The sequence below is a fragment of the Balaenoptera borealis genome (genome assembly GCF_965194805.1).
Source record: "Balaenoptera borealis genome assembly, chromosome: 5".
Taxonomy (NCBI): domain Eukaryota; kingdom Metazoa; phylum Chordata; class Mammalia; order Artiodactyla; family Balaenopteridae; genus Balaenoptera; species Balaenoptera borealis.
In genome coordinates this window covers 72,570,497-72,585,539 of record NC_138862.1, presented here as the reverse complement: position 1 = coordinate 72,585,539, position 15,043 = coordinate 72,570,497, and the positions used below count along the sequence as shown (strand labels likewise).

General features: G+C 35.7%; 2 protein-coding genes and 1 pseudogene across 27 annotated transcripts in view; 2 read left to right on the top strand and 1 right to left on the bottom strand.

The window, feature by feature from the left end:
* Positions 1-10,347, top strand: part of NCBP2 (nuclear cap binding protein subunit 2) — a 32,107-nt gene extending 21,760 nt beyond the window's left edge. Inside the window, exon 5 of the mRNA XM_082393402.1 lies at positions 8,342-10,347. Coding sequence (XP_082249528.1) covers positions 8,342-8,345 — 4 coding nt within the window. The 3' untranslated portion in view covers positions 8,346-10,347. The remainder of the gene's footprint in view (positions 1-8,341) is intronic.
* The window catches only part of SENP5 (SUMO specific peptidase 5), a 49,276-nt gene that overhangs the window by 21,616 nt on the left and 12,617 nt on the right, over positions 1-15,043 (bottom strand). For 20 of the 25 annotated variants that reach the window (XM_082393205.1, XM_082393190.1, XM_082393191.1 and 17 more), the window contains 4 exons: positions 6,200-6,305; positions 5,895-6,033; positions 5,582-5,629; positions 3,571-3,648 (listed from right to left, as the gene is read on the bottom strand). In XM_082393205.1, coding sequence (XP_082249331.1) covers positions 3,571-3,648; positions 5,582-5,629; positions 5,895-6,033; positions 6,200-6,305 — 371 coding nt within the window. The remainder of the gene's footprint in view (positions 1-3,570; positions 3,649-5,581; positions 5,630-5,894; positions 6,034-6,199; positions 6,306-15,043) is intronic. The other 5 variants (XM_082393207.1, XM_082393212.1, XM_082393197.1 and 2 more) reach the window with 2 other exon arrangements.
* Positions 10,473-14,476, top strand: LOC309629376 (short transmembrane mitochondrial protein 1 pseudogene; annotated as a pseudogene). Its single transcript has one exon. The product of its transcript is annotated as a short transmembrane mitochondrial protein 1 pseudogene (transcript).

Genomic DNA, 15,043 nt, shown 5'->3' with positions numbered 1-15,043 from the left:
AGGAATAGTGTAATAATTTTCTTTCTGGCCAAGTACATGGTCAATTTTTTACAAATGTTCCTTAGATATAGGAATAAATGTATATTCTCTTTTTGAGGGGTATAAAGATCTAGTATATATATATTAAACCAAAAGCACTGGTTGTATTATTTTTTGTTTATGATCTTATTTTTTATCTACTAGATTTGTCCAACTATGAAAGAGGTCTCCCACTATCACTATTTACCAAGGTCTCCTAGCTTTTGTAATCATTGTTATATCTCCTATGTATTGAAGTTTTATCATACAGTGTACTTTTCACCTTAAATTCTACCTCATCTGCTGTTAATACTGCTATTCCTCCTTTTTGCTTGCCACTCCTTTCTTTTGGTTTGCATTTGCCTAGTACCTCTTTACCTGTCACTTTACTTTCAAGCTTTCTTTTTCATATTATTTTATGTTTACTTCTTATACACAGCATATAGCTGGATTTTCTGATTTAACCCAATCTGAGAGGGTCCAGAGGATGGAACAATTTAATTTATTCTATTTAATGAAATGACTCACATATTTATACTTGACTTTATTCCTTCATTCTCATGTTGTTTATTATTCGGGAATTCTTCCATGAGTATATTTTTCCACGCTATTTACAAGGCATACCTTGTTTTACTTTGCAAATATTGCATTTTTTATAAATTGAAGGTTTATGGCAACCCTGCATAGATAGTCTATTGGCACCCTTTTTCCAACAACATTTGTTTTCTTCATGTCTCTGTGTCACATTTGGTAATTCTTGCAATATTTCAAATTGTTTTATTATTATTTTATTTGTTATGGTTGTGATGTGATCAATGTGATGGTTATTATTTATTTGTTATGGTTATCTGTGATCAATGATCTTTGATATTACTGCTACAACTCACTGAAGGCTAAGGGGATGGTTAGCATTTTTTAGCAAAAAAGTATTTTTAATTAAGGTATGCACATTATTTTTTTAGACATAATGCTATTGCAAACGTAAGGGACTACAATATAGTGTAAACATAACTTTTATACGCACTGGGAAACCAAAAAATCCAGTGACTCACTTTATTGCAATATTCACTTTATTGTGGTGGTCTGGAACCAAACCTACAATATCTCCAAGGTATACCTGTCTAACCTTTCTCTAATCCATACTACATATGATCATCTTTCCTCAGCTATGTAACTTTTCCTGGTTAAGTGGCATCCTATTATATGTATGTACAGTTTTAATTTGACCAATCCCCTACTAATTAGTTGTCCTCAATTTTTCTAATATAAACACCACCACAGCCCATCCAATGGCACAAGCCACATACTCAGAAGTCATCTTTCACACTTCCTTCTCCTTCATTCCCATAACCTACTCATCACCAAGTCCTGTTATTTTACTCCCTAGGTCACACTCATATTTGTGTACATCTTCCATCACTACCATTCTAATTTAAAGTATCATCTATCTGCAGTGGCCTCCTGTTCTACCCATATCAACTTTGCTCCCACACTCGTCCATCTTCTTCAGTGCCACCAGAGCAGACTACAAATTGGATGTCGTCACCTACAACCTTTCAACAGATTTTTACGCATTTAGGATAAAATTCAAAACACAGACCTCAAGGCCCTGATCTCTGGATCAGATCCACTTTATGCCACTCTCTTTGCTCTGCATTCCAGCTACACTAGTCTTCTCCTATGCTTCTACCATAATATAAAAATGATGACCACTTAATGTGTGTTTATCATGTACTTAGTGGTTTACATGCATTATCTCATTTAATCCTCACAAGATAAATAAAACTGATATTTCTATTTTATAGATGATGAAACTGAAGCTTAAAGGAATTAAGTAATTTGCCCAAGGTCTTAAAACCAGTTAAGTGGCTGAACCAGGATCTGAACCCAAAAAATCTTATATGTTCTGGTATAATGTTATAAGTCATAATTCTAGTTATTACTTTAAAATGTATATCTCAGAAATAACTAAATTTCCTTGTCAATTGCATTATTATGAACTTTCATCAAATCTTTAACCGTGGTCATTTTTTAAGTCTTTTGTCATTTACAGACAGTTCTGGGTGTACTCTGATGCTTTTGCAAATACGTTCCTATAATAGGCTTTCATCGTCAAGGAATTTATGGAAAAGACTCTGACAAGTACAGGTTTCTGGTAACTGACTATACTGCTGAACTGAATGAGTAAGCATTTTCAGAACTCTAATGGAAAACTGATGAACTCATAAAAGTGCTAACAAAAGATCAAGATTAAAAAAAAAAACAAATTAATTACATGGGACTGAGTGAACTGATGAGGATGATTATAATTTTTGTGACTTTGTTTGAATAATAATAAAAAAAAAATCCCAAAGGACTCAGGGGCAAAAAATATACAAATCAATTTTCACTGCAAAGTAAAGGAGCTGTTACAGTGGAGGATTACTGGACTGAATGTCAATATTATGACATAGTATGAGTGTGTTTCGTGTTTGGTAATTGCAATCATTGTTGCTTTTGTTGTGGTCATCCATTTACAATGCTTGGTGTCAGTCTATTTATCTCTTGTAAAAATAAAATACAGTGTGTGTGTGTGTGTGTGAAAAAAAAAAAAAAAGGATCTGAACCCAGGTCTGAATCCTGGGTTCGTTATATCTATTTCCCCAGATGTGCACTCTTCAACCACATTTAGTTTATCTTGCCACTACTGATGATGCCTTGAACATATTACCTATATAGCAATGTTCAATCAGGTGTTTGTATTTTGCAAAAAATTATTTCCACCCACAACTACGTAAAACAAGACTTAACTCCTAATTTCTCTAACCCATCCAGTATAAAAAGTGAAAAGTTACAGTATCTCTAGACCTATGACTGTGGATTTTGAACTTGTTGGTAATTTCAAAATATCAAAAATAGAATATAAATAGGCTTTTAAAATAATGTTTCTGACATAGTCAATGAATACTGAGAGAAATTAAGGTTGGAAAGTACCTTAGGGATTGCTCTAATTTATCATTTTGTTTTATAAATAAGCAATCTGAAGCCCAAATTAAGTGTCTTGCCTAAGTTGTACAGCAAGCTAATAGCAATGTCAGAACCAAGAACTTCCAATCCAGTGCTTTCTATTATAGCAGATTCCAATCAACTGAATAGACTCAAGAATTTTACTAGTGTCTTGTCTTTCAAGCAAAAAGATTCCTTTGCGATGACCTAGGGGGTGGGATAAGGAGGGTAGGAGGGAGGCTCAGGAGGGAGGGGATATGGGGATATACGTATGCATATGGCTGATTCACTTTGTTGTACAACAGAAACTAACACAGTATTGTGAAGCAATTATACTCCAATAAAGATCTATAAAAATAAATAAAATTTAAAAATAAACATAATCAAATGATGATGATAAAAAAATAAAGATTCAAAGAAACAAAAAAAACTTACATTAAAAAGCCTGTTTCTAATTAACATCATAATTGGCAATAAAGTTATCCTTCCACTCAAAGTGGCTTATCATCTGCATTTCAAATTTAGAATAAAAAAGAAATTAAAAAAAAAAAGAAATAAAGAGAATACCTTTTTAGTCCATCTTTTTACTCCATTATATCCTTTGGTTACCAGCTGTCTATGAAAAAAGCTGTTGAAGAAGTGAACCTAGAAAGACATCAAATACAAGCACTCAGATTATATTAAGCTGTGCCAAGACTTAACTTCACAAGAAAATGGAAATTTTAAAATCCCTGAAAGATGGACCATAAAATGAGGAAAAGTTTCTTCTTAAAAATAATGACCAAAACATACATTAACCAGTTCAAAGAAGACTGTTCCAAATTTTCATTAGGATGACCTTACAGATGTGGTTGGTCTATAGTCAGAACTGGAATGGGGCAGTAAATAAATTACCTGAATCCAATCAAGTAAAGAAGCAACCTGATAAATCTCGTCAAATCAGGTGATAAAGTTGAAAGAGGCTATGAAAGAATCAGGTAACAATTACTTTGAATTCAAGGGATGTGGAGTACAGAACTAACCCCATCTGAAGGATGTGGATTTGGAGACTCCTATAGTCATAACAACTATAAAGAGGCTTTAGCATGAACACTTCTAGCACTGAAAAAATTACCCTAGTCGTATGTAGCATCATGTCCTGCATCCTTGGCTTTTTCAAAATTCTGGCTTATAAATGAGTATCAGCTCACCTGAGACAGTAAACATACTATGGTCTTAAAGTGTTCACTCAGTAACTTTGACTCACTTGAGATGATAAAACTTGAGATGATAAAAGCCCTTAGTGCTGAGGTTCTCAGGGTGTGGTCATCAGACCAGCAGTATCAGCATCACCTGGGAACTTGTTAAAAGGGAAATTCTCAGGCCCCACTCCAGTCCTACTAAAGCAGAAACTGTGAGGGTAGGGCTCAGCAATCTGCTTTCTGAGGATTCTGATGCACATTTGTTTTGAGAATCACACAGTTTAAGATATCAATATAAAAGGCTTGTAGTAGCTATCTCTAGACAGTAATCCTCAAACTTTGAGTCCTTCAGAATCTGCAGGGCTTGTTAAAACACAGACTGCTGGGCCCCACCTCCAGTTTCTGATTTAGTAGGTGTGGGCTGGATCCAAAACTCTGCATTCCTAGTAAATTCCCAGGTGATGCTGATGCTGCTGGTTTGGAGACTATACTTTGAGAACCACGGCCTTGGTTAGGTGTCCTTTTCATCCAATGAAGGTTTAGAATTAAATGTAGTGGTAATGAAGGGAAATTATACTCTTGAAATTAATACTTTTATGTTAAAAATCATCTGGTGTTTAAATCTAAACATACAGGTGTATGTTTAGATTTCTGATGATTAAGAGAATTTGAAAAAATAGAGAATCTGACAGATTAGCTTCATGATATCAATTTAAAATGTATAGCAGATTTTTGATTTTAAGTGGAAAGTTATGACATTTTGTCTATATTAATAAAGTGTTGGAATCTGAGATTCATTATATTTACCTGTTTAAATTATTAGATTTATAAAAGTTTATAAAGTACTTGGAAAGGTTTTGCTTGTTGAAATTAAAGGCTGCCCATCAGGCAATGTGAGTAATCAGAAAGAAAATTTAATATATTAAATTTTAAAAAATAGTAACTAAGCTCTTGAGGGAATTTTAGAGTTTAAGGGGGGTTAGTTTGTATTTAAACTGAGTACCAAAGATTAATCCAAGAAAAAGTGAAGATGAATACTACTTTACTACATTTTTAAAGGGAGTAATACATTAAGTTAAAATTTTTTTAAGTTAAATTTAAAAACTCAAAGCAAATAGTCCTTTTTGTGCATCTCCCACTAAAGAAAATAAAAGCCTCCTCAAGGTATCAAAAAACACACCCATTCTGAAATAAATAAGCAGGAAAACACTGGCATCATGACTTTCTTATGCTGAAATGATTTTATAGACCTAATGCGCAATCCTAGCACATATCAAGACAAAAACCTCCTTTTAAAAATCTAAGAAATATCAAATAATTACATAAAGTTAAAAAAAAAAAGCTTCTTCCTTTAATACACAAGGACTCTTTCTCCTAAAGAGAAAGTTTTCACTTACCTTGTCTGGGACTGCATCCATTATCAGCTCACCGTACATATTAATGACCTATAAAAAGTCAACATAAAACAAGCTCACTAATAACCCTATGCAATTCAGAACATCCACTCAGAATGAATAACACATTGCTACTGCTAACAGTAATCAAACCTTTCCAATACTGTACTGGGTTAGTGAATGAGTCACTTCAGTAAGTACTAAAGAATCCTTGATTCCAAAAGATAATTGTGAGGCCAACCTAGAGGTTATTAATTACATTTTATTGTCCAATATCCTCTGCAACTTCCATGCTGAGAATATACAATACACTAACCTGGTCATTCAGCCAATTCTGACCATCCAGGGTTGCCAGATCATCCATATCCAGCATGTGCTTATTGTAGAAGATGCGGAAGTTGCATTTTTGATGTCTGGCCCGATAGTTTGTTATCTCCCTGTTGATAAAAGGTTTTCTGAAACAGAAATATTTTGAAAGAAAAAGTAAAAAAAAAAAAAAACCACGAAACAAAAGTTCAACTCAGTTTATTGCTAAGTATCTTTTTTTTTTAAATCAAGAGAAAAGTCATATAAGCCAATAATTTTCTTTTCAATGGCTTAACTTAAGCATCATTGACAAACCTATTAGAAAAGTCTTCGTTAAAGACATCTTTTAATCTTCCAAGGACATCTTTTTCACTGAGTGGGACCAAACTGCCATACTTCTTCATAACCTCATCTAGGAATCCTAAATAAAGGAAGAAAGAAAAATTAAGATGGAAAAGCCATTTTCAGCAAAGTCATTGTCCCATTACTTAACCTATACACAACACTTAATGTACATTTAACCTACATTACTAAATGCATTATAAAAAGAAATCTTTTAAAAGTTATACTTTGTAAAAAAAAAAAAAAAAAAATTAAACGGATCAGGCCCTCTCCATTCCAATCTAGAGAGAAATGCTCTAAGGCATCATTTCACATTGGATTTTTAAGCTACTGATGCATTGTTAGAAAATGGATAGCTGAAACTAAAGACTGACATTTTTCAGTATCTTAACCTTGGAGAAGAATCCTATCTCCCAAAGGTAAAACCTAAAGGGTTAATCAGCTAGTTAAGTGTGTCTATCACATTTGGTAACTGAAGAAATTATCTTTTTAAAAATCACAATTAGAGGGCTTCCCTGGTGGCGCAGTGGTTGAGAGTCTGCCCGCCAATGCAGGGGACACGGGTTCGAGCCCTGGTCTGGGAAGGTCCCACATGCCGCGGAGCAATTAGGCCCGTGAGCCACAATTACTGAGCCTGCGCATCTGGAGCCTGTGCTCCGCAACAAGAGAGGCCGCGATAGAGGCCCGCGCACCGCGATGAAGAGTGGCCGGCCCCCACTTGCCGCAACTAGAGGAAGCCCTTGCACAGAAACAAAGACCCAACACAGCCATAAATAAATAATTTTTTTTTTTTAATCACAATTAGAATTGTTGAGAACACTGTCATTGTATTTATTATTTGATAAAGGTGTGAAATTTCACATCTCATAACAAGGGACATATACTAAGGCATTTTTAATATCATACAATTTGACAGTTATTTTAACACTCATGATACTGCATAACCCTAAGAGGTGAGCTTAACCTTATGCAGTGAGCTTAACCCTATGAAGTGAGCTTAACTGGATAACAGCTGGTGAGGCATGTTTTAAAAGAGGAAACAGAATTAAAGAATGACTTCTTGGCCAGGATACAGGCTAGTCTTTACGTCAACTTAAGTAATAGGTATATGCATTTTAATGGTTTCCAAGAGGACCCACTGAAGAAATATACCTAAAAATATTCTAGGAAATAAAACCAGGCCATTATTTCTAAGTAACTACAAAGAAGCTGAGGGAAGGCTTAGAGGCTCACAGAAGTGGAGATATGACTTAGGCTATCCACTGATGCTGAGTGGGGAGAGCAACAGTCTGGCTAACCATCGGTCTGACAGTTAAGTCCACCGAGTTAAGATGGAAAAAATGAGGACTGTTAGTCACTTATTTTACCCAGCCCCCTTTCTAACTTCAAGAATGGCCTCTGCTAAGTATCTATATAAAACGGACAGGAATGATTACAACACAGTAACTATCCTGGAAATAGAGTGTTTTGTATGCGGGAGGAGCAGACAAATGTGTGAAAAACCTATTTTCCTCCTGTTAGTCTCCCACCAGAGTGACTCCCAATTTGAAAGGCTTAAGAGTATAGTAAGCAGTATAGTAAGAGTAAGTAAGTAAAGAGTTGCTTGCTTATGTCTGCTCCTGGTCTAGGCTTTAGGCATACAGAAGACAGAAAGGGAGTCCCATGTTCCAGTTTAGTCAGAGCAGGAGATGATGACTTGGGGCTTCTAAACTAGGAATCCGTTCGGCCTGTTTGCCGACAGCGTTTACTATATCATATCTTAACACTTGTCTAAGCGCAGTCTTGTGTCTACGTGGGAGAATGGACCCAAACAGAAGATAAGGATTCCCAACATTTGAGAAACTGCATTTAAGGAACAAGTTTTATACAAAAATATTGCCCCTAATAACACAAAGTTAAACTTTAGGCCCAGCAACCTTAATTGAGACTCTTCAAATAAGAACGCAATCTCTTCTACCAAGCGAATATGGACCCAATTCCAAACTTGTAACAAGAAGTGTCCTTGTTATGTTAACAATGTTATTTCTGGACGGCAGTGTTTGGGGGATTTTAAGTTGTTATGTTTAAGTTGTTATGTTTTTTTCCTCTTATCCATATTTTTGTTTTCACTTTCAGATGATAAACATGGATTGGTAATGCAGTAGAAAAGCCCTACCTGGATCTTCAAGGAGAACCCTAATGACAATGTCTCACTGATGCACACCATTATCTCACTAGGACCAGAAGTAAAAAACAGTTAAAATGCACTCATACTGAAGCCCGCGTGCCTAGAGCCCGTGCTCCACAACAAGAGAAGCCACTGCAATGAGAAGACTGTGCACTACAACAGAGTAGCCCCCGCTCTCCGCAACTAGAGAAAGCCCACGCACGGCAACAAAGACCCAATGCAGCCAAAAATAAATACATAATTAAAAAAAAAAAACAACCACTCATAAGCCAAGCACTAGCATACCTCGTTTCATCCTTATAACTATCCTATGTGTTACACAGTATCCCTACTTTAAAAATGGAGACAGGCGGCTTAAGGAGGTTAAATAACTTCCCCAAGGACCCTTAACTAGCATATGGCAGAAATCAGGTTCTGACCGTAGGTTATGTGACAACAGAAACTGAGCCGTTAACGTCTATGCCAGCTCCAATGCAGGAAATATCTATTATCTCTTCTCTACAAAACAACTTAGTTCTTCATTTTACCTTTCCCTTCTAATACCCATGGGCCAAGAGTAACCCAAAAAACAGACTTCTTAAAATTAGAGTTAGGGAATTCCCTGGTGGTCCAGTGGTTAGGATTCCGCGCTTCCACTGCAGGGGGCAGTGGTTCGATCCCTGGTTGGGGAACTAAGATCCCACTTGCTGCAGGGCTCAGCCAAAAAATAAAAATAAAAAAATAAAATGAGAGTTAAATTCACTATTTACCCACTTGTTTTCACCAAACCAATGAATCAAAAAGGAAAATGCATTTGGAATATACAATTTCTTTTATTCCAAAAGTACTAAAATTTTAGTATGACCAAGAAACAAAGGATAAAATATTAGGAAAAAACAAAACGAAAAATTAGAGTTCAAATTATATTCCATCCTGTAAGTACAAAAGGTAATAATGTGAAAAACAAAAACTGAGGTGTTTTTTAGAAGTTAAATTACTCATGTTAAACCAACTGTGTTAGACAGCTTTTTCTTGCAACAACTGATATGGGTCACTTGGATCACATCCCACCCTGAAAGTGGAAAGGGGTTCAATGCGTTGTGCACATATGAAATGCAACCACTTGGTTCTCCAACAAGATACAATACATATGTCAGAAAGGTCCCATCAAAAATAAGAAAGGCACAAAATATCTAAGAATAAACTTAAGGAATGTGCTTAAGTTTATTAAACTTATTAAACAAGTGAAAAGCACTACCAAATTCTAGTAAGGGACACAGGTCAATAAATGGAGTAATTCTTTGCTTTTTAGACAAGAAAACTCCATATTAAAATGAATGCAATTTTCCCTAAATTAGTCTATTAAATGTAATGCAATACCAATCAAAAGCCACCGTTTGTTCATTGGTTTAATTGAAAAAACAAATCCAAATTCACCTTGGGACAAAAATGTGAGAAATTCTTAGAAATTTTTGAAAAAGATTAAGGAGGAGAGGTGAACAGGGGCAAGAGAGAAGAGGAGAAGGAGGGCCTACTCCCATCAAATTATAAAACCAAATAACAGTGATTGAAGCAGAATAGTGCTATCACAGAAACAGAGAAACCAACCAGATAGGAATCCGAATGGCAGGCAGCATCTCATAATCATGGGGAAAAGATGAATTAATCAATAAATAGGGGCTTCCCTGGTGGCGCAGTGGTTGGGAGTCTGCCTGCCAATGCGGGGGACACGGGTTCGAGCCCTGGTCTGGGAGGATCCCACATGCCGCGGAGCAACTGGACCCGTGAGCCACAGCTGCTGAGTCTGCGCGTCTGGAGCCTGTGCTCCGCAACGAGAGGCCGCGGCGGTGGGAGGCCCGCGCACCGTGATGAGGAGTGGCCCCCACTCGCCGCAACTAGAGAAAGCCCTCGCACAGAAACGAAGACCCAACACAGCCAAAAATAATAAATAAATAAATAAAAATTTAAAAAAAAATAGTATTAGAACTACCAAGTAAATCTTTCGTTCACAGTTGAAATTCATTTTGGTGTAAAGAATGTAGGAATCCATCTTTACTTTTTTCCAAACACCTACATGTAAAAATAACACATTAATAGTCTAGAAAATAGGGCTGAATATTTTTATAAACTTGAAATGGGAACAAGCTTTAAGTATTTATTCTAGTATCAATACATGACCATAAACATTTTAAAATAAAGTGGCAGCCACCCCATAATTCCTTTAGAACTTTTATGCCCTAATGAACATGTATGTCTTAAACATGTAAGTAGCAAACTATACTCACTCTTCTGGAAGCTGCTTTTTTATATTTAATACATGAATTTTTTTTTTCCTAAGTCAATTCAAAACAATCTAGTGGTCCATTAAATTGATCTGCCATATTTTAACCAATTCCCTGCTGATGACCATTTAAGTTGTTAATTTTTAGCTCTCTAAATAATGTTACAATTAAAACCCTCAATATATCCTTGTTCTAGTGTTTCCTTAGAACACACTTGCTAAAATTCAAATTTCTGAGGGAACTCCCTGGCAGTCCAGTGGTTAGGATTCCGTGCTTTCACTGCCGAGGGCAAGAGTTTGATCCCTGGTCAGGGAACTACGATCCCGCAAGCCAAAAATTAAAAACCAAAAAACTTTTCAAATTTCTGGGTCAAAGGACACTAAAACTTGCAGATTTTCACTTATGAATTTGGTTATCTATATTTATGAGATTTTAATGTTTATGGAGTCAAATTGGTATATTTTTATTGCTTCTGAGTTTCCTATCATGCTTTAAAATGTCTTATCAATATGAGATTACAAAAAGGTCTCATGTTCTTTTTTTTTTTTAACAGCTTAAGCTATGATTCACATACCACAAAATTCATCCTCTTAAAAGTCTACAATTCAGTGGGTTTTTATATATTCAGAGTTGTACAACCATAACCATTACCATTACCTAATTCCAGAACATCTGCATCACTCCACAAAAAAACTTTGTATGTATTAGCAATCACTCCTTATTCCCCCCCTCCCCACCCCCTGGCAACCATTAATCTACTTTTTATCTCTATGTATTTGCCTACTCTGAACATTTCAAATCGATAGAATCATATGGTATGCAGCCTTTTGTGCCTGACTTCTTTCACTTAGCATGTTTTCAAGGTTCACCCAAACTGAAATATATCAGTACTTCATTCCTTTTTATGGCAGAATAACATTCCATTGTATAGATATACCAAAATTTTATTCATCTATTCATCAGTTGATGGACATTTAGGTTTTTTCCACTTTTTGGTTATTATGAATAATGATGCTATGAATATTTGTGTACAAGTTTTTGTTTATCTGTATTTGTTTCTAATTAGTTAACTTTTCAATCCACCTGGAACATATTGTGATACAGGAATCTATTTCTTTTCCTTCCAAAACAGCTAATCTGAGTACAGAATCCTAGACTTTCCTACCCTCCCTGAAATTTTTTAAAGTTGTCTTGTACAAACATAACACTACTGTTATTGCAAAGCATTCAACTTGGTTTTGAAGGGAGTAACTTTCTGAACAAATACTGCATCAGTTTATGCAATATTTGATAAAAATATGAAACACAAAAGTAAATTTTGATAAGTACGATAGGCTCTTAATAAATATATAAATACAAAATGAGCATAATGCGCAGTTATATTAGAGAAGAGCCAGCATTCAGGACACCAGAGAATATTGGCTAACACTACAAAGTCAATTAAGGGAGCATATACCATGCTGATCGTCCTATACTAATTCCTATTCTGACTGCTCTATTAATCTTGATTACTCGAGTTTAGTTCAATTTGTCTCTTCCATTGTGTTGGCTTTCCCCAGATGTTTGGTGATAGATTATAGGCTCATCTCTACTTGAATAACTTGCGGGTGGAGGGAAGGCTGTGATGGGCAGTAGCTTTTGCTCTGCCTTGAACTATTTTCAATGTGGGGATGCTAAGAACCCCCAAAACTGTTCTTCTGGAAAGGGTTGTTCTTCATTCTTGCCAGGCGTTATAAGTAATGGGGCAGGAGGAGAGGGGAATGTCCTGTCTCTCCACACCAATCTCCTATTCTTAGAATTTCAGTGCTATATGTCAATTATATCTCAATAAAATTGGGGTGGGGGGAGAAATTTCAGCTTGATAGCAAATATCCTCCTTGCTGATAATGGCACAAGCAGGGAGAGATGCTTTTGTGGAGATTTTCCAACTACTCAGTCTTTTACCATGGGTCTCCCCTTTCCTCTCCACCATCTCCAGAAATGGTACACCCTCAGTGTTGCACCATTTTCCTGCACTAATCTTCCTTCTGTCACTGGGGCTCCCCTCTGCATCTTCCCTCTACTTTATGCCTTGTTAGTTTCTCAGTTTTTGATCTACCAAAACTCTCCTTGTTTTTGAGTATAGAGATACATATGTTTTAAATATATTTTTCATAATTTCTATGGGTTTGGTAGGAGGAAGAAGAGGTTCCATGGGCTTACTTCATCCTCTTAAACCTACTATTGGTTTCCGACAGATATTCTTTACTAAGTGAAGGAAGTTTTCTTTATTCCTAGTTTTCAAAGAGATTTAAACACAAAGGAAGCTAAGCTTTATTATCAGGCTTTCAGTACTTGCTGAGATACCATGATTTTTCTCTTTTAGCCTATTAAAATAACTACATTACAGATCACGAAATGTGAATTCTGTAAAAAATTCTTGTCTTCACATTATGCTACAGTTTTACTATAGGACATAGTCAATTTATCAACTTTTTTTGTAAGTGCTACATATATATTTGTAAGTTAATTGGTATCTGTGGGTAAATGCTAACTTTTTCAGATTTATGAATCATGGTTCTGCTAACCTCATAGTAGGAAATTTTGTCTTCATTCTAGGACAGTATAAACAATAGAAATTTTTAAAAAAAGATTTTCTAGGACTCTGCACTTTGTCATTTTGTGGGGAAAAGTTTTTTATACATACTTAATGGTTGAAAAAACAAAGTGTTCAGAATTGTTTAAACCACCAAGAAGTAACTCTCCTAACTCCCCAGAAAAAGCCATTTATAACAATTTGATATATCTGTCCAGATATGTCCTATACAAATGCATGTGCACACATATATACACGTACTCATTATGTGTACATGTATCTTTTAATAAAACGGCCTCCTTCTGTTTTGCAACCTGCTTTTTCCACTTTATACAGACAGTGGTCAGTATCAAGATATAAATCAAATTTATTAATAGCTTCATGGTATACTGCCTGGATATGCCGTAACTTACAGGTCCATAAAAACACTTGCTTTGGTTGTCCTCAGTGTTTTACTACCAAGACAATACTATAAGTAATGTCCCTGTACAAATATATTTGTACTCTTTTATATCTTGGCTAAATTGCAAGAAGGGGAATGGGTCAAAGACTGATACTGCCATATTGTCTTCCAGAAGTGTTTATACAAAATGACTGCATGGGGTAGATTTTGACAAGACTTTAAAGCACTATGTAAAAACTTGAAGCCATAAAGTAAAGACAAATAAATTTTACTATGTAAGAATTGAAATTTTCTGTTAAGCAAAAATGTCATACACAAAGTCGGGGTACTGAGGGCTTTTACCAAAATTTAATTTAACATCTTTAAAACTAGGCCGGGGGAGGCAGGCTCGGACAGCCCAAGGAGCTGCAGCTGCCCTTCGAGCCCTCCTTACCGACACTATGCTCCAGTTCCTGCTTGGATTTACTCTTGGCAATGTGGTGGGAATGTATCTGGCTCAGAACTATGACATACTTGGAGAAATTAAAAAGGACGTGGACGCCAAGAAGAAACCCCCTAGTTCATGAGGCCGACTCTAGCACTGCCTCCTGGATAAACTGATTCTACTGTTCTTGAGGGCCTCCTTTACCATCTGAACCAAAAGCTTTTGTTTTCATCTCCAGCCTCAGCAATTTTCTTCTTTGCTAGACCCTGCATTGCCTTACAGCACAAATGGGGCCACAAGTTAAGAACAACCCTTACTTTTCCAACATCCTCACTTCTTCCCTTCCTCCTTCCAGCCACTTGGGAGGTCCTGAGAATGGAATTATGGTGCTAGATTAGTAAACATGACCTTTAATTAGTAGTTTCTCCCTTATTCTTTGGGATTTCTACTACCGTTTTCGAAAGAAAAAATGATGAGTTTTGTATAGCTGATGAGATATAAATAATGCTGATTTCACAGTCTAGCAATTATACTGGGTGTTTAAACCTTTGGTACTAAATTATGTTGTTTCAAAGTAGTAACTAAAATGAAAATCTAGAAGCCAGTTTCTGGTGAATTATCCACTAATTTTATATTGTTGTCAGGAAGCTCCATAGTTGCTAATTTAACCAATAAATCAATTTGTTATTCATTAACCAAGAAACTCTGTTCTGAGAACCCTATCAGGAACTCGAGAATTTAAAAGTATTTAAAGTAATGGCCTTTGTCCTCAGTAGAATTCATAGTCTCGTATGCATGTTTTTCTTAATGGTGCATTTGATCTGGCTCTATTCTGTCACAGGAATCATACTTATTTTATTACAGGCACATTTCACATTACATGGCAGATAAATGAGAAGTTGTCTATAAAGGAAATTTTATGCCTTTTTACATTTAAAAAATGTATTTACATTATAACTTTATAGTGATTCTCATAAAATAAAAAAA